Source organism: Sturnus vulgaris, chromosome 1, assembly GCF_052056855.1.
Source record: "Sturnus vulgaris isolate bStuVul1 chromosome 1, bStuVul1.hap1, whole genome shotgun sequence".
Lineage (NCBI taxonomy): Eukaryota > Metazoa > Chordata > Aves > Passeriformes > Sturnidae > Sturnus > Sturnus vulgaris.
This window is the reverse complement of record NC_142243.1, coordinates 3,797,913-3,817,813: the sequence shown is the minus strand read 5'-3', so window position 1 is coordinate 3,817,813 and position 19,901 is coordinate 3,797,913. Positions and strand designations below refer to the sequence as shown.

Below are 19,901 nucleotides of genomic sequence, written 5' to 3'. Positions count from 1 at the left end.
TTATGATCAAAAAAAGCAGAAAAAGCTGTTTGGAGTTCAACTTTTGGAAGTAAATCCATGATTTGGATTGCCAAAAGGATGGAATATTGATGTTTTTCAGATCAGATCCATCCAGGTGTGGTCTAGTGAGAGGTGTCCCTACCAAGGGCAGAGGGAGGAAGGAGATTAAGCAGTCTTAAGCTGTGCAAAGGGAAATATAGGCTGGATATCAGCAACAATATTTTACAGAATGATTGATAAAGTCCTGGAATGGTCTGCCTGGGGAGGTGGTGGAGTCACCATCCCTGGATGTGTTTAATAAAAGCCTGGATGTGGCACTGGGTGCCATGGGTTAGTTGAGGTGTCAGGGCTGGGTTGGACTCAATGATCTTCAGGTCTCTTCCAGCCTGGTGATTCTGTGATTCTGTGATTCTGTGAATTCTGTGACTGAGATGCTCTTCATGGTCCCTTCTAACCCAAACCATTCTGGGATTCCTTTAGCCTTCAGTGGAATATTCTGTTTAGCTGTTTAGTTGTTTGGTCTGACCAGAGATGGGTAAGAAAACTAAAATGTGAGCTGAGAAGGTTCAATTTCATTGATTTTCACTCCTCACAGTTAGCACAGTGTATCTCATTGGATCTCAACTATTCTTCCAGGTTTCCATTTCCAGGAAATGGGGAGACTGGCACCTCCAGGAGATGCCTCATTCCACCTTTTTGAGGTACTAACCTGGAACAGATGGCACAAAACACCAATTCCCACTTTCCTCCTGCACTGGCAAGGCAACCTAGCTCAGCCACCCAGAAATTCAGCCCCTTGCTCCAAGTCTGATGATTCCTGTTGCAGGAAGGAATCCACTCTTCTCCCTCAGTCACCTGGTGAATTGTGATGTCCTCAACCCACTGGATTCACTTTGCAGGGAAAATTCAGCATCTGCACCTGCTTTCAGGGTGGAAACCTTTGGAATAAAAGCCCTCTTGATTTGAAGGCAGGCTGGCTTTGGCACAGATCTCGTGGACATGCAGAAAAGCCCATTATTAGTTCTCCCAGCATGCCCATGAAAAAGGGATTCTGAAGTGATTGAACACAATAAAATTACAACTCTGTTAAACCCACCTGGCTCCAGGATCCCTTCTGATGTGTTGAAAGCAGCAGTAGAGACAGTAAGAAATTTAGCTGGGGGCTGATTTCATTGCAAGGGGAACAAAATGCCACATGCAGGGAGTAACTGGGACCCCTCACTTGCACATCAAGAAAGGACAGAGAAGCCCAAACCCTGCTGTTTGATTTACAACAGCCATTTTGATATTTTAGAGTTGGGAGAAGAGTCAGAAAAGTGCTTGAGCAGAATGGCAAGAGACAAATTTCCTATTTTTGTATTTTACTATTTTGTTTTCCAATATACACACTTATTCTAGAGTGTCCTACTGTTTAGAGAGCCCAAAAATTCTGCCAGTCAAAATGAAACAGGACAGAGAGGATCAAATTCAACCCAGGGTCGATACTGCTGGAACAATCCGTTGTTTTGAATGACTAGAAATGGAGAGAAAAATAGAAAAAAACCCAAGAAGTTGGGTGGAAATTGAACTCAGCTTGCTGATAAAGGATTCATTGAGCTCTTTAAATCATTATTGTGGATCTCCTTACTTATGTCCTCCCTCTTGTCCTACACTTCTCTGTGTACTGAGCACCTCCAGTTCCCTGTGCTGCTTCCCTGGAGCTGGCTGGGCCAGAACCTAAACTGGCTCTTCCTCAGTGACCAGCTGAACTTCAGGGAACTGTAGTATAGCTGAACTGTATTTTTCAGGCATTATTCAAACACTTCCAACAAGACTTTCCTTTTCAAGACCTGATTTAAATCAAGAAATCTTTGTTTTCGGTAGCGCTGCATCATAAAATTAGGCAATTGCTCTTGTAAATCTGTCAGGATTCTAAGTAATTATCTAATTTAGAGCAGTTAAAATAAAAAAGGCAGGAAAATTTCTCTCTCTGGGATGCATTGCTTGGAGGAATTAACCCGGGGGATAGGGATGTGCTGATGAAATCTGTTCCATGGGGTGAGTTGGGACAGCAGGGAAATATCCATGAATATATGGCCAACTTGAAATGAGTGATCCTTTGGCTGCACTCATCCTCCTTTCCTGTCCCAATTACACCGAATTAAAAAGGTTATTGCAAGGAATCAAATTCCTGCCTTCAGCTGTCCAGACAAAGGTTATGGGGAAGACAAAACCAAAAGGCCATGGATACAAACTGCACCAAGGGGAATTTGGGGAGGAATAAGCAACAGCTTTTTTTCAATGTGAGGCTGGTGCAGCAGTGGGACAGGTGCCTGGAATGTCTGAGGAATCCCTGTCCTTGGGGATTTTGAGCACTCAGCCAATAAAATCCTCAGGCCACATGGTCTGACTGGGAAGTGCATCCTGCTGGAAGCCAAGGTTGGACCAGAGAGCTCCAGAGATCCCTTCCAACGTAAATGGCTTTGTGATTCTAACAAGAAGAGACATAGCTCTGTAATTAATTCTGTAATTCTGTAATAATTCTGTAATTCTTACAACCTTGTGAAGCAGAGGCAAGGCTGATCCAAGCAAGACCCTTCACCATGTCGAGCTGAAACCACAGGAACAAGGTCTCTGCTGCTGGGACAGTGGAAATCCTTCAGCACCTGACAGGAAGTTAACATTGAACCAGAATTTATCAAAACCATGGGTAGAGCATGTCTTCAGTGTCATTTTCAGAGAATCAAAGAATGGTTGGGGTTGGAGGGAACCTGAAAAATCATCTTGTTCCACCCCCTGCCATGGGCAGGGACACCTCCCACTATCAAAGTTGCTCCAACCTGGTCTTGGACAGTTCCAGGGATCCAGGGGCAGGATCCACAGCTTCTCTGGGCACCCTGTGCCAGGGCCTCACCACTCTCACAGGAAGAATTTATTCCTGATATCTTTTCCTAATATTTCTTCCTAATATATTTCTAATATCTGTTCATAATATCCTCATCTAACCCTGCACTCCTTCAGTTTAAGGCCATTCCCCCTTGTCCTGTCCCTCCATGTCCCTGTGACATTTTAGGCTTTAGTATCATGTTTTCAAATAACTTGAAAATAAGGAAAAATAACTGCATTTTAGAGCAACATGCCCATGCATTGGGTCAGCAACTCCTGGGCTCAAATCTTGCTGCAAAAAGAGCATTTGACATCACTGAGAGCTTGTCTTTGACAGCAAAGCTGCTGCTGCTGCAGGAAGTTGCCTTCTCCCCCCATCCATCACCAGCCCTATAGCTCCACACTGGCAGCCACACATATTCCAAAGCATCCCTATTTTTCACAAAGCAGATGCACAGTTTCCCAGCCAGCTCTACTTGAGAGAGCCCCTCTACCTCCCTCCATCTGCTCCCTGGGCTTGCACAGGCAACAAACTGTGCAACCTTGTATGAGGAGCTTGGCTTGGTGCCTCCACCAAACAAAAAAAAAAAAAAAAGAAAAAGGGAAAAAAAAACCCCCCAAAAAACCTCCTCCACTTCAGCTAGTTTTAGTATCTATAATTAGCTTCCCTCAAAAAACATGAACATAAGACTGTAGATATTTTTGATAAAGCTTGAGTGATGATCCTAAAGAGAGCACAGGAATATCTTAGAGCCACAAATGCTTCAAAGCTTCCTTCTGGACGTTTGTAATTTATAACAGGCTTCTAATATGGAAGGCATGCCTTCAGTAGGAAGGGAAACAGGATGAGAAATGCTTGCTGGGGCTGCTGGAAAGGCAGAACACAATTTCCATTGGAATTTTACCTTTCCATTCCCCCCAGTGAAAAATTTTAATGTTTCTCCAGAAGAGCAAATTCCAATACCTTTGATGGCTGGGCAGACCTCAAGGTCTTCATTCAAATGAGATGAACATGTGAAGTAGGAACAGACCTCAGGCACAATACATTTTAAATCCAAATTTTAAATACCTCTGAATTTTGAAAGAGATTCAAGGTTCAGGGACAGTCACAGGAAGGAAGAAAAGTCCTGTTACAGGAGAGAAGAACAAAACTGACATTGGAGACAACACAAGTTTGATATCATAGAAGAGGAATGCTCTTAACAGCCAAACATTTTAATTGTAGGTTAACTGTAGGGGAAAGAAACATTTAGCCTTACTTCTTCTCTAGAATGTCCATCAAAAATAATTTTTACTCTGCCCTGGAATTTCATTGTACCTAATTTCAGCTGAATGCTTGTTTTGCAATCAGTCCCTGCTCCATTTCCCAATCCAACACCACTCCCGTGAATGTTTTCACTGAACAATCCTGTACCACAAACAAAACCTCCTCACACATCTGGAAGGGGGGAAGCAGAGGCTCTAACAATCAGACATTATCATTAAACAACATCACACTAATGAGAGCAGTTGTTCAAAAAAAGGAAGAGCATTGTTAGAGGGGAATAAACACCCCAGGAAACAGAGGAATCAAAAGAAATGATGCTCACGTTAGCAACAACTGTGACCTTACAGTCATGCTGGAGTAAATAGATATTTGCTCATGCATAAATATTATGAGGGCCTCAATAAATAAAGGACTAAACTTTGAGAACAGCCACAAACAATAGGAGAAAACAAAGAGGCCACAGACACCTCTTAGGAAGCAGTGAGCAGTGCTGTTCTCTGGTTCCTGTGCTCACAGCCAGCTCCTGGGAAGCCTCTGGCACTGCAAGCTTCAGCTCCATGAGGATTTCTCCCACTTAAAACGTGGGGGAAGTGTCTGGTGAAATGGCAACACCCAAACCAGGTACCTCTACTTGAGGCTCACCTGTGCAGCACAAACTGTGTGACCGAGCTGTAAATTCTACTCCAGCTCAAATAATGTGCCCTTCACGAATCTTATTAAATTCATTCCTTGCTCAGTTTCTCTGAATCTTTGTTTCTAAGGCATGGATGGAGGTCCTCACCACCAGAACTGCTGTGAAGAAGAGAGAATCCAATGGAAATGGGGTCTGCTGGGTGCCATTAAAATTTGAAAAGAGAAGCAAGAGACCTTGCACAGCAGATTTATCTTTTCTTTTTTGCACTTAGCCAGGCCTTGCACTGCAGATTTTCTTGCTCCTTCTTTTGAAATATCCAGTATCATAGAAGCATAGAATCACAGACTGGTTTGGGTTGGAAGGGACATCAAAAATTATCTAGTTCCAATTCCACTGTCAAGGACAGGGACACCTTCCACTAGACCAGACCTGGGTAGATCTAGTCTAAACCCCAAGATTTTATCCTCTTGGTACTTCAAAACATGGATTTAAGTCCAAAAGTTGAACTCCAAACCAGCAGTAAGGTCTAGGTCGGTTAATCTAATTCTAAGTCAAACATATTTTAGAAGACCATGTGAGAGCTTGCCATTCTCCAGGGCTGGGGTGCAAATATAGAGTAAAATTGCCTCGTTTTTGATGGCAGCAATGCTGAGGGCTGAAAAAATGGCCAGGACAGCAACCACAAAATATTTTTTCTTAACATATCTACATACACATGACCACACACACAAGGCCTGCACACTTATGCCTGACTTCAGCCTTATTTCTCAATCCAAACATTAATAATTTTCAATTATTTTGTAGTTCTGCAGCTCACAACAAACTGAATTTGTCACACAGCCTGGGTACCAAACCCAAACAAATTTGCAAGCTGCTGGACTGGAAATCATTCAAATTACTGTGCAACAAAAGGTTGGGATTCCTGCAGGAGCCTGGGACAGACAGACTTTAGCTTGGCTCTCAGCAAACATCCAGGCATTCCTTTTTTTAGCAGAAGTACTCATAAGAAATTAGTTTGGAGATCTCAGGGGTGCATATTTGAGGCTCCAGAGAGGATCTGTACACACACAAGAATGTGATTCATGCCAGAGCTGCTCATCCAATCAAGGAACGGAAATGCTGCTACTGCTTGTGGTTCATTTACCCAAACGCTCCCAAATGCCTCAAAGGAAATTTAGAATAGTTGGGACCACTGAGACAAGGAAGATATTCCAAAAATGCATGATCAAAATTCTAATGTTGCAGAAAAACTCCTGGGCTGTTCTCAGAGTGGAATAAAAGAAAAAAAGTTGTGTTAAGTGGGTTCCCAACACCTGCAACTGTTACTGGCAAAAAAAAAATAAAATAATAAGCAGCAGATGAAGATCTGTAAAACCAGCATTTTTTTAATTCACTACTGAGAAAATTGTCTAATTATTGTATTAAATTACATTTCAACTTTAACTAGCCACAAATTTACTGTGTTATGGAGCAAAAGGCAATATTCTGTTGAAAGTTTCTCTTTTATTTACAGTTAGGAGAACATGAGGAGGCTCAGCTCTCCAAAAAAGCCTCTGGAAAAATGAAACGATGAATCAGGAGCTCTCCCTAGTGTTCCAATATCAGACTGCAGTGAGGAGCTAAAAAACCTTCATATTTTACTTGGCATTTTCATAAATCATTTTAGCTGTGCACCTTCTCTGTATAAAAGCCAAAAAATTCCTTGCCTAAGCTTTGATTTCTTTCTGTTAATACTCAGCAAATGCTTCTTCGTCTGGCTCTCCCATTTTACAAGCAAATGGACATACTCCAGTGTTTTGATGCACATTCTGCTGTCAATTAATCAATATCAAATCAATAAATGACAGTTTATTTTGCAGGCTCCAAGGACAGCAGCATTTACCATGGACAATCCTTAACAAATTGTTAATAAGGGTTTTACTCTAAGATACAAGACAGAAGGAAGGACAGCAGGAAAAGTGACAGCTAAAAATCTGATGCATTTCATGTGGAATTTATACCAAATTCTCAATTCATTCATGACCTGGTTTTTAGAAATGAGTCCATTTACATAAATATAGCCTACATGCAGCTGTCTTTCTAATTTTCTTCTGCTTTGTGCCTTTCAAATTTTAATTCCCAATAAAATATTTTAAGCAGACAGGTCAATGCCAGGGCATGTAGGGACTGAAAAAGGAGTAATGATTTTAAGCTGAAGGAGTGCAGGGTTATATTGAATATTAGGGAGAAATTGTTCCCTGTGAGGGTGGGACCCTGGCACAGGGTGCCCAGAGAAGCTGTGGCTGCCCCTGGATCCCTGGAAGTGTCCAAGGCCAGGTTGGACAGGGCTTGGAGTAATCTGGGACAGTGGAAGGTGTCCCTGCCCATGGCAGGGGGTGGGATGGGATGATCTTTAAAGTTTTGTCCAAGCCAATCCAGCTCAACCCAACCCAACCCAACTCAACCCAACCCAACCCAACCCATTCTGTCATTCTGGGTTTCCATGATCATGCACTCCAGCTTAGAGAAAAAAAAAAAAAATAGACCCATGTTTTTACACAGCCTGTCCCCTGTAAATTGGCAAAGTGACCCTCTTCATGAAGAGGACAGAAAGCACCAGGAGGAGCAGGACAGCAAACATTTCAATTCCAACAGTAGTGTGCACTGGGCTGCAAATTGTGAGAGAAAAGGGAAAGAAGGAAGTATCAAGCCTTTGAAAACTACAAAAAAAGCCTTTGAAATCTGCAGTCAGAAAAGCTTTTTAAGAACAGTTGTAAAACCTTCTGCAGTTTGCTCATTACTGAGAGAAAAAAAATAAAAAACAAGGAATTGGTCACATTGCCCACAGCAGGTGAATTCCTTAACAGTCAGAAAGTGATTGGACATTTTAGGGGAAGAAAAGATTGTCTTGCAGCATGCAGAGCACTGTACAGACACCCTGCAGATATGGTGGGGGAATATTGGCATTTACATGAGACAAAACTGCTCCCAGGATGCAGGAAATTTGTACTTTCCTTTAGAAAAGGGATAATAGGATGGCATCAGGAAGAAAAACATTCAGTGTGCCAATGCCTCGGTGTTGCTGTGCATAAACCAAACAGAACAACAAGGACTGGCATAAGGTGATGATAATTCATATCTGAATTCAAAATCCACAGGAGGAGGAAAAGCTTGAGATGGACTCAGAAATTTGAGGGCAAAACCTTGGGAAGTAGAGACCTTTGGTTCATTCTTAACAGTGTTTTAATGCACATTTTGGTGTCAATTAATCAATATCAAAGCAATAAATTACAGTTTATTTTGCAGGCTCCAAGGACAGCAGCATTTACCATGGACAATCCTTAGTAAATTGTTAATGAGGATTTTATTCTATAGCTTAAGACACAGGAGATTAGAAAGGAAGGGGAAGAAAAGCAGCAGCTAAAAATCTGAAGCATTTCATGTGGGATTTATGAAAAAGTCTCAATTAATTCATGACCTGTGACTAAGGCAAGTGGTTGCTCCATCTTAAGTCCTTTTTAAAAACCCCTTCTGAAAGGAAAAAAAAAAAAAAAAAAAAAGGAAAAGGATCTAAATCTCAGATCAAAATCTCTTATTTCTATCTCAGTCAGAACAACTGCACACTGTAAGAAGTGATGCTCAAGGATAAAGGTTAAAAAGTTTACAGAGGAGATAGAGGAGATACAAGAGCAAGGCTAGTCCAGAGTGGGGGCCTGACAGATCCCATCAAAGCCAGCAAAAGCATGATAGGGACAAGGAAACATCTTAATCTGCTGGCAATGACACACACAGAAAAAGAAAACATCTCCTGGATTCTTCTGATTCACACCCTTGTATTAGCAATATCTTGTATCTTGAGGGAAAAAATCTTAAAAGAGAAGAAAGATGTTTGAAATCCGAATTGACAGCCCTGTGTATTCTGTCCCTCTAATTTATTCTGCATTTTGTTTATTTCTCACTCTATGTGCCAAAGGATGTTATTGTTCACTGCTGGATTGGAGTTAATTATTTTCCTGACAGCAGCACCAGTTCCTGTTTAAATGCCAAAATACACTCTGGATTTTCCATGCAGCCATGTTGGCTGCTACTGGAGATAATTCAGGAGCAGTGAAATCTTCCCACAAAGTTTCTGTGGATCTTTGAGGGGCAGAATGTTGTAGAAAAGAAAATTATGTGAGTCACAAACTCAGAGTGCTTCTGCTGAGGTCTGTAAGAAGTTGGGGCACTGGGATGAGCTTTAGCCAGATGAACAGACCATGAAAACCACTGGACACAACACTAGAAACTGCTGAATAAAAATAACAGTGGAAAGGGGGAGAAATAGCACTGTGAGGGATGGTTGGGTTTCTGTGAGAGCCTCAGCAAACATCAGGACAGTCACCCATAGAACAGGATGGAATAAAAACGGGGAGAAAACAAGAAAAGCAGGCTGTCAGCTACCATGGAAGGGCTGCACAAAGAAAGAGCAGCAATTCCTGCTGTTAGCAGATGCTGTGGGAATGCTCCAAGCACAGCCCCACTGTGCAGCTGCTTTGATTCCATATTTCCAACAGGATAATGGCCAATATTTGTTCATAACTCTTTTTCCAAGCATTAAGGTGAGACAATGGTCTTTGCCTCCTGCTCCTTGCATTAGCAAATAGCCCCGGAGATTTTGACTAAATTAGCTTTTAACTATTTAAAATGCAAGGTTCACGGGATATGACAACCTGATATTAGGAAACTACTGACAGCATTGTACCCAAAAGACACACAGGCTATAGTTAACAGTGATTCAGGATTCCAGCAGTTCCTTAACAACAGGGCTCAGGAAGAGCAAGGCATGCATCATATTCCTACTTGAAATATTACAGCAATACTATAAATTACACAGCTCCTTCCTTTCAAGGCCTTGGATGCAATTATAAAACTCAGTGGTGGGCAAGTACGTATTGTTGGTTTTCATTTCTTCTAAAAATTTAATTTTTACCTGTGTTTCATAACTTTTCTGTAATAGAAAGCTGAGATGCCCATTAAACCAGTCCTCTTTCACCAGAGGAACAAGACAAAAAGATGGATGAAGCTCCAGATTGAAACAATGGCACAGCTCACAGTCTATGAGTTACACAAAGGATGGTGATGCTGTATTTCAAACTGGGTCTGGCAGTTCTGTGATTACTTGCTAGCTGTTTGTTATTCTGAAATACTCAGAACTGCACAGAGAAGCAGCCAAGGCTACCAGGCAGTGTAAAAATGAAGGGTTTTTGAAGGTCCTTTGTTCCCAATCCTCCTTAAACTGTTGGGGAGGGAAGAATAGTGGGGGGAACAAAAGCCTTTTCTTTTTTACAGAATGTAACAGCTTTTTAATGCAGCATCTAAACAGTTCTGAGGGAAATATTAACCAAACCACACTGGGGGAATCCAAACCAACATGACAGTTATCAAAACAAGTCTTTTGATTTGTTTTAATAATAGGGTCTAAAATAACAAGAGCTATAATAATAATAATGGCTTTAAACTAAAGTTTAAACTGAACTGAGTCCACGTGTGGGCCAGGCAGATTCTGTTGGTTTCAGTCAGCACAGCAGCAGAAAGTTACCTCGATATTGAAGTGTTCAGAGAGTGGGAGGTATTTTAGTATTCTTTTTTCCTTAAGAGTGCATTCTTCACGTCTCATTGTGACAGGCTAATTTTTGTGGCACTGATTTACAGCAGCACTCCTGAGCAGGAAAGCAGTGTAACAGCTCTCAAGCATCAGCTTAACATCTCATCCTTGAAAAGCTTTATGAAATTTCTTGCCATTATTGTTTTACTCCTCCAGTCATTTCTACCTTTGATTTCCAACACTTAAATGAAGGTAAATCTGATAAACACAGGAAACAAGATGATACTTGGAAAAATCTTCTCTTTAAATGACAGATTCTCTGGAGGGAGATGCCAGAGCAGGGTCCCAGGGCTGGGACTGGAGCAGCCTCAAACAGGCAAATTGTGCTCTGCTTGAATTACTAGAGAATTATATATGTTTGCAGTGTAACAGCATGAAGATGCTCTAGGAAAAGAGAAGCATGGAAGAACCCTTGAGCCAAGAAATCCCAGACTCTAATTCCAGTTTAGCACTGGAACTGCATCCCCACCAGGGCAATGACAGTGACCAGGAATGCTGAGCACAGAAAATGCAAACTTTGGACTGAGAGCAGTTAAATCACCTGTACCCAAAATGGGTCTGCAATTCTTAAGGCTGAGATGCAAACCCAAAACTTCTCAAAGAATCTATACAGGAATCCACAGAAAAGATGCTGCTTTGGATTTAGACTCGAGTGGTGCTTGGAAAACAGTTCAAGTGGCATCACTGGAAAAGCTGTTTTCTAGTGGTGCTCACAACAAAATTGGGTTCCTACAGAAAAGAGCTGATGAGTAAAAAAAGAACGTGAAGAAATGGAACAATGTAGAAACAAGGCTGTTAGACAAGAAAATGATGAAAAGAACAGCTCCAAAAGCAGGAACTGTCACATCTACAAACACATCAAAGACTACACAGAATACTGGGTTAGAAAGCCAGATAAAACACAGACCAAAGGGAAAGAAAGAAGATCCAATTAATTTTTGCTTGCCTCAACAGTGAGTTTAGGAAGGAAAAGGTCAGAATTTAAAGAAGTGGAAAGCTTATGCACATGTAGAGAGCTGAAAAGCATAAAACATGGCAGGTCAAAGCAAAAAAAGAAATTAAGAGGCTGTAAATTAATTTGAATAGAACCTTACAGTGGACACTCAGCTTCATGGTAAGAATTTCTTGCAAAGCATTAAAGTGGGAGGCCAGCTAAGGAATTACCAGGAATAATTGATGGGGAAAATGTAGCAAAAACACTCAGTGAATTTCTTTACTGGGCTCTTGTGACACAGACCTTCCCACATCTCTGACAAACTTTGGAGTGAATCAAGAAATATAGGATCAAACCAAAGCTGTCAATAAACCCCCAGAACTGATTCTCCTTCTCTGCAATGTGAACCTGCAAAGCTGCAGGCAAGGGCAGGTCACCCACCCCAAAAACATCTTCCCTCTTTTAATTCTTTTTGTTTTCAGCGTATCAGCAGTAATTTCCTGTATTCTTATTCACAGTCAGTACAAACTACTGTACATTTCTAAATAAAATGTACAATTGCAAAACTGAAATGGAATTTTTTCTAATCAATATCTGCACTAATGAGCCAAATTCAAGCTAAATGCATCATTTTGCTCAAATTCAAATTCTATACACTGAAGGGGGTACCGCAGCCTTTGAGAGCTTAAGCACCAATTTAAAAGACTCTGTCAATTATTTAATAGATTCTTCCCTAATACAATGTTGCCAATTTATGTCTCACATCCAAGGTTAATTTAAGGCTTAAAATGGATCATTTCAAGTACTGCTGCATTAAATAACAATGAACAAGGAGAAAATTATTCATGTGAATAAAGGGCATGAATCACAGAGGAGAGAAAATTATATCCATAAAATGCAGATATGCAAAGATCAATTCTTTACAGAAGATGACACGAAGGAAATTTAAATTGTAGGGTGAAACTATAGCTACATACAGAGATTTTTACTTTTTTTAAGCAGCAAAGAATCTGGTTCACCACAGATTTTGGTCCAATCAGTCAAGGTGCTATCAAGCCATCCAGAAAATTTCTAAATCCACTCAGGTGCATCTTTACTGAAGATACACACTCTGAGAATCCTAGAATCCCCTGAGTTGGAAGGGACCCACAAAGATTATCAAAGTCCAGCTCCCAATCCTTCCTTCCTAATATTCTAAAACTTTAAATTCTAAGTTTTCCATCATGTGATATTACACACTTTTATTCAAACTATACAGAGCATGGCCTGTTAAATTGAGGAAAAATGGAATTATTCACCCTCTTGGCTCTGAGGGGTTTGGATCACACTTTAGGTCACATCCTCATGATCCCTGCATGGGAAGTATCACACACAATTTTGGTACCCTGGTACAAGGGAAATAGAAAGGTCAGGAGTTAGGAGGGGCTGGCCAGCATGTCCTGTCTTTGTGCCCAAGCTCTGTCCCGTGTCCTCATTAAGCTTTATTTCCAATTACTGTCCCAGGTAAGTTGCTCTCTATTCTGTGGCTCTGTGTATATTCAGTCATCTATTTCTTTCTGGTGCTTTTAACTCATTTCCCTCGCCCCTAGCTCCTCTGAACAAGCTAAGGCATGGAAAAAAAGAGACAGACAATAGGAAAATAAACAACTGTGGACTGAAAAAAAACGTTTTGGCAACAAGGTGATCAACCAACTTTCTTGTTCATTACCACAAATACCAGCCAACTCCTTTCAACAAATCAACCACTCTCCAACCCCACTATTCACAAAAATGCCTTTTGTTCACAAAAAGTTGCTGGATTTCACGTTTAAATTTCTCTTAATACATTTCACTTTCTGCTGTTACATGCAATGAAATGTTCTGCATTTCTACAGAAAACCACAGGGACATTAACTAGACAAATAAAAAGTATAAAACATCAAGCTTAAGTGCAATTATGTTCTCCCAAGCACAGAGCAGAGAACAAAGGGGTTGACAAACTGCAGCCCACACCTGTGTACAATTATACAAGCTATACATAATTACTTTAGTTCTAATTACTTTGCAATATTATCAGGCTTTATTGTATTCCAGATTCTCTAGCAAAAAGTTGTCAGCCAACTACAGGTGCCTCTTAAAAGCCAGCGCTATTACACTCATTAAGTGTTACCTATTCCAGAAAATAATGGTATTTACAGATACCACAATGCTCAAAGAAAATTTTAAGGAGTCTTTCCAGACCTTCCATTTGCTGGATTGCTGGAACTGTCAAATTACTGGAAGCACCTCCCTTAGTCCCTAACCAGAAGATTGTTTTCAGGCTGCGTGTGATCAGTAGCTGGTGATGCTGAACCAGCCAAATATCCTAGAGCTGCTGTGCCATGAGTGCCACCCACAGGGACCCTGGAGCTGGGACAGGGACACCTGTGAGCTGCAGCACGGATTAAAACCACGAACCCACAAGGCAGCCCCAGCTCCTGTTGATTAACAGACCTGCACAGACAGGAGTGCTGCATCCCCAGAGTGTGGCTGCTCGGCAGCCCTTAGCTCAGACAGAGATTAGGGAAACGTGGGAAATGTGCCTCAGGAATCCCTCTGCAGCATCTGGGAAACTGGAGCAGGTGGGATGCAGCTGATGGGTTAAGAATAAAGTGATTTTTTTCTCAGTGAAACCATTACAAGCTGTTTTCTTGTCTATGGGTTACAGAAGATCGTGCTGCCAAATTGGGCTTGCTGCACTGGAGGGGGCTGTCACTGACATGAAGGACAATAATCAAGTCTTAGGACCACAGGGATGAGGTGGGCAGGCACCCCTGTGCCTCAAGAGCATCACCCCTCAGCAGCTGCTGCTACTCAGTGCAACCAAAAATCATTCTGATATATTATATCATATTATATCATAGCATAGCGTATTTTATCATATCATATATCATATTATATTATATAATATTATACTATATCATATTATATATCATATTATATCATATAATATCTTATATCATATTACATATCATATTACATTACATCATATTCTATTACATTACATTATGTCATATCATATTAAATTAATAGACATAATATTAATAGACATAGTATTAATAGACATAGTATTAATAGACATAATATATTACGATATATATTCTATTATGTTAATATACATTATATGGTTGGTTTTTTTTTTTTTTTGGTTTTTTTTTTTTTTTTTTTTTTTGGTGTGTTTTTTTTGTTTTTTGGTTCCCCCCCCCCCAGTTCGCTACAACTTCCCTCCATCCCTGATCTCCTTCCTCCCTCCGTCCCTCCCTCCCGGTGGGGCGGAGCCGTGCCGGTTCGCGGTTCCCGGTGCCGGTTCGCGGTTCCCGGTGCCGGTTCGGGCCGCGGGCAGCGGGGATGCGGCGGGGCTGCCGCGGCCGGAGCATCCCCCGCAGCCCGGAGCCCGGAGCCGGGGCGGAGCCATGGACCGCGCCTTGGTGCAAGAGGTGGCCGCGTCTCTGGTGAGGGAATTTCTCAGCAGAAAGGTAAACCCGGCCTGAGACTCCTCCCGCTCAGCCCCGCTGGGGACGGCCCTGCGGAAAGCGGGAAGGGCTGCGGGCACCGCGGGATGCCGGGGGGTTCATCCAGCCTGGGGGTTTAATCCAGCCTGGGATCACTGGGGGTGACCGGGACACGCTCTGGGCTGAGCTGCCGCACTACAGCTCCCACAGTGCCCCTTTTATTCCCGGCCATGCCGCCGCTTCCTCCTGCTGGGGGGAGCCCATCCTTAACCACACACGCCTGCGAGACGGGAAATTAAATCCAGAAACGCACTTTCAGCTGGGATTTTCTTGCTATTTACAGGTTTCCTTGTTATTTTTTCAATGGTTTTTTTTCTGTATTTTTCCTTCATGAATTGCCTGTTGTCCTTCTGTTTGCAAGTGGCATACGGTGCCTTATTTATTTATTTAAGGCAAAAGGTAACAGCTTTAGAGAAAGTGGTAACATGAATTTAACATGCATTTCCCCTCCTTCCTTCCCCCTCCCCCTCTCCCCCAGTTTTCAGTAATAGCTCAGCCGAAAACCCTTTTTTGGCAGGGGGAAAAAAGAATTGAGATAAGGGGAGGAAAGAGGCCATTGTACCTGTCACAAATTTAATACTATAAAGTGAATTTTGGGCTCCACAGCGATGCAAGGTATGGGATTGAGCAGACTTGAAACCACCTTCACATTTCCATATAGCAGCACATAGTACTTTGTATTTATGTTCAATCCTTAGGAGATGCTGCTGATGTCAGACCCCATGTCAGGAATGAATTGTCTTATATCAGAAATTAAACTGCCACTGTCTCATTAACTTCGTTACACAAACCTCAGTGTCATGTTTTGCATCTTATCTCCAAATCCACATTTGCAAAACAAGATAATCCTTTGTGCTTCTACTTCCCCCAGATCTTTCATAGACATCAGAGCCTACAGGGATAATGATCCTTTATTTACCACAACTTGCCCTTAATTTCATAAATCTGAGGCAGACACTCTGTCAGCAGAAAAAGAAATCCTTTGTTGTGACAATAACCCTGCACAGAAGAAATCAGGGCTTTATCTCTCAAAATAGCAGCCTTGTGTTGTACCCCTTAAATTAATTTGGGATCCAACTCACAATAAATCAGTCTCTCCCCCAGAAAGTGAGATGCCCATAGATTTTGTCTCTCAGGTGCCCATGGATGCTGGCCACAGACTGAAAGTTGAAGTTTGAAGACACCAAACCAGCTGATGCCATGGACACCTGACTGATTTCCAACCTGAGGCTGGCTGGAATAACCTCAGCTCAGGGCCTTTCACACAGACTGTCAGTCTTAGGAGGCTGTTTAGCAGCTGCATAGAAGTTTTTGTTTTTCTGTGTTCAGCAATTTCACAGAATCACAGGGTTGGAAGAGACCTCCAAGATCATCGAGTCCAACCCAGCCCTAACACCTCAACTAACCCATGGCACCCAGTGCCACATCCAGGCTTTTATTAAACACATCCAGGGATGGTGACTCCACCACCTCCCCGGGCAGACCATTCCAGGACTTTATCACTCTTTCTGTGAAAAACTTTTTCCTGATATCCAGCCTAATTTTCCCTTGACTCTGCTTGAGACTGTGTCCTCTGTTTCTGTCAGTGCTGCCTGGAGACAGAGACCACCCCAGCTGACACAGCCACCTTTCAGGAGCTGTACAGAGTGACAAGGTCACCCCTGGGTCTCCTTTTCTCCAGGATAAACACCCCCAGCTCCCTCAGTTGTTCCTCACAGGGTTTGTGTTCCAAGCCCCTCACCAGCCTCGTTGCCTCCTCTGGAGTTTAGGAGTCCTCCCTAAACTGAGGGGCCAGAACTGGACACAGCACTCAAGGTGTGACCTCACCTGTGCTGAGTCCAGGGGCAGAACCTCCCTGCTCCTGCTGGCCACACCATTCCTGATCCAGGCCAGGAGCCATTGGCCTTCTTGGCCACCAGGGCTACATTTCCCTCTCGTGTAGCCACCCTGATTATTTTCACATCCATGAGCTGCTGTAACTCAAGATTGTGCCATTACAGCACAGGTTCTGAGGGTTACCTGCTCACAAATTGCTGCCATCCACAAGTTCCATGTCACACCCAAGGAAACTGAGAGTAAAAGCTTTGGGGTCTGACACTTTTCCTTCTCAGGGTTTGAAGAAAACCATCACCACCATGGACCGGGAGCTTCCCCGCTCTGAGCTCAGCATCAATAACAGGAATGAGCTGCGGAATGTCCTGCACCTGCACTCCTTGTACAAGCAGAACAAGGTGAGGGAAGGCATGGCACGGTCTGGAAGTCTCCTTGCATGCTCTCATTTCCATTTGCAGCTTCATATATGGCACAGCAGATGAAAATTACACTTCTAGTATTTATTATCCTTGGAAATGCAATATAAAAAGTGTTAGATCCCAGAAACCTGGATTTTTTGAGCTTTCTGTGCTTTCTGGCACTGACCCCCTGGAGAGCACTGCTTTTGACCTGAGGCCTTGGAGAAGGCTTCCAGCTTTGAGTGATGAAGTTAAAATTATAGGTGTGTAGTTAACTAGAAGTGTGTGATTTCACATGGTGAAGGGTTTTGAATTTGGGGTTTTTATAATACAGTAATAGGTATGGGACAAGATGGAAGATTTTTGGGTGATGTCTCTTTTCTGTGTTCATCTTCCTTCTTCGTGATTTCAGGCAGTAGTTTCTGGTTGGACAGTCAGTGCTGCACTGCAGATCACAACATTGGGTTAAAAAGTATGAATCATAAACGTATTAATTCTTTATTGGACTGTTCAGCTTTAAAAGACCTGGATTCACCTCCATTTTTCTTGATTCTAGCTGGTGGCTAGAAGTGCTGCAGAACTTTCTATACTTTAGATAAGATTTAATAAACAACCAAGCCCAAACATGAGAAAATCTATTTCCTTTGTGTATTTTTTAATCCTGGCTCTGAGTGAAGACAGAAGAGACCCCAGACAAACCACTAATTAAGTGGTGCAAACACCACCACCGTTACAAAAAAGTTTACTCATAACTTGAGGCACCACAGTGCTTTTGGTATCTTCATATAAGTCTTCATAAATGCTATTTCAAAAAACCCTCTCCCACTGTAGAAAAGGTGCATTCTTGCACAGTTTCCAGCCTTTGGAATATTTAGCTAAAATGAGAGTCACAAATCACTGTGACAGGTTGCTTTTTTGTGTTGTGCTTCCTTCAGTTAACACAGCAGCACCTTTGAGCTCTTGACATTCTCTAGCTGCCATCTTGCAGTTCCCTGGATTGTTTGTTCAGTCACTCCTGGGATACACCCACAGGTAACTCTAGGAAACATCTGAAGTGTTGTGTACAGTGTAAAACTAATGCCCTGCAGCCAGACTAACAGCATCTCAATAGTCACCAGGAACTCTATTTCTCTTTTTGGCCAGGCAAAGGAGAACCCACTGAAAACACTGCTGGAAATTATCACTAATTACTTCCTGGAGCACCGTGGGACTTCCAGGAGCACTGGTTCCAGCTCTGCTCTGTCAACTCCTCAGAGTAAGAGCTCAGCATCCCACCCACCCGACCTCCTGGATGAGGATCATGGCAATGCCAGTGCCCTGGATGAAAGCAAAACTCAGGCCTCCAGGTACAGTCTGATTTATTTCTCCGTGCTCTGTGTATTCACTTACTTTTTCTTAATGAAGGGAAAGAAGAGTGTTGAATGTTTTATTTATATCTTGAGCTCAACTTTATTAGCTATCCTCATAACACAAAGCTTAACTTCCCATATTATTAGTATCCTTGTGCAAGTCACCCTTCAAAAATAATCTTTTATGTTCCCTGCCAATTATGAAGACTGATGACCTCAATTGCATCTTTCAGTCACTGAAGCGGATTGAAATAGGAGATTTCATTCCTTTTACATTGGAAATACTCAAATTGAAGCAGGTTTGGAGGTGAAACCAACCACCTGTGCTCAAACTAAAGGTATATTCGTGTCTTACATAGGGAAAAGCAAGTTTTGCTGTCTTAAATTCAATGTTATTACAAACAGTGTAGGTTCAGACTTTGCAGAATACCTGAAAATAGTGTGTAACAACATTTTTCATTTATTGGTGCCTCAAAGAGGATTAACAACCCTGTACTTCCATAGATAGCTTTTAAAATGGGCACAGAAGTGTAATTCAGCTCCCTAGCCTCTCCCCTCAGGGAATTAATCAGCTTTTGTTCTTCATCCTAAATGCAGTATGCTCAAAGCAGCCAAGTCTGAGCATCAGTGCATGGAAAAAAAACCCATGAAGTCATTTCTTGTAGGGGAAAAAAGCCAAGATGTTTTAAGTTGAGCTCAGAAGCAGCACTTGAAAAGGAGGCAGTGCAAAGGCTTTTTTTCTCTTTTCTTTTTTCTTCCTTTTTTTTTTTTTTTTAAATCACTTTTTCTTTCCCTTTCATGGATCTCTCCCACAGAGGAGTCCCCAACACTGCTCTGGGAGGGCACAGCAGTGCCCAGCAGTGTTAATGTTGGAAGGGACCTTAGAGATCATCCCATTCCATCCCCTTCCTCTATCCCAGGCTGCTCCAAGCCCCATCCAGGGACACTTCCAGGGATCCAGGGGCAGCCACAGCTTCTCTGGGCACCCTGTGTCAATCAGAGCCTCACCATCCTCTCAGGGAGGAATTTCTTCCCAATATCCCATCTAACCCTGCCCTGAGGGTCATCCTCACCATTGCCATCCCTTTTGGGTAAGGGAAAAGCAGGGATTGCCAAAGGAAAAAAAACAAGGGAAAAAAAGGTATTGCCAAGGTCAGCCACCCAGTGCCTGAAATCAGTTTTAATTTCAACTACTTGTGTAACTTTTAACGATGCTTTCAGGGGTGGAGTTTAATCGGACGGGACTCTGCTCTGGTTCCTTATTAAGGAGCTGCTTTCCTTTTCATTTTGCTCTTGGAGCTTCATGTGAGTGTCTGTAAGTGTTCAAACACTCTCTAAGCCAGCACCCCTGGGCAGTGAGGGTTTATGTCCTTACTTTTCCTGATGATTCCAGAGGAAGATCAGGCTCCCTTCAGTTTACATGCACAGCACACAGGACACAGTCTCCTGGAAAAATGGGATAAATAAA

At 42.3% G+C, this 19,901-nt stretch overlaps 1 protein-coding gene across 4 annotated transcripts in view; it reads left to right on the top strand.

The window, feature by feature from the left end:
- The first annotated feature begins 14,587 nt into the window (after window positions 1–14,587).
- Window positions 14,588–19,901, top strand: part of MINDY4 (MINDY lysine 48 deubiquitinase 4) — a 70,004-nt gene continuing 64,690 nt past the window's right edge. For 3 of the 4 annotated variants that reach the window (XM_014873725.2, XM_088154982.1, XM_088155168.1), the window contains exons 1-3: window positions 14,588–14,817; window positions 16,965–17,084; window positions 18,228–18,430. In XM_014873725.2, the coding sequence (XP_014729211.2) occupies window positions 14,755–14,817; window positions 16,965–17,084; window positions 18,228–18,430 (386 nt within the window). In that variant the 5' untranslated portion in view covers window positions 14,588–14,754. The remainder of the gene's footprint in view (window positions 14,818–16,964; window positions 17,085–18,227; window positions 18,431–19,901) is intronic. The other variant, XM_088155051.1, reaches the window with a different exon arrangement.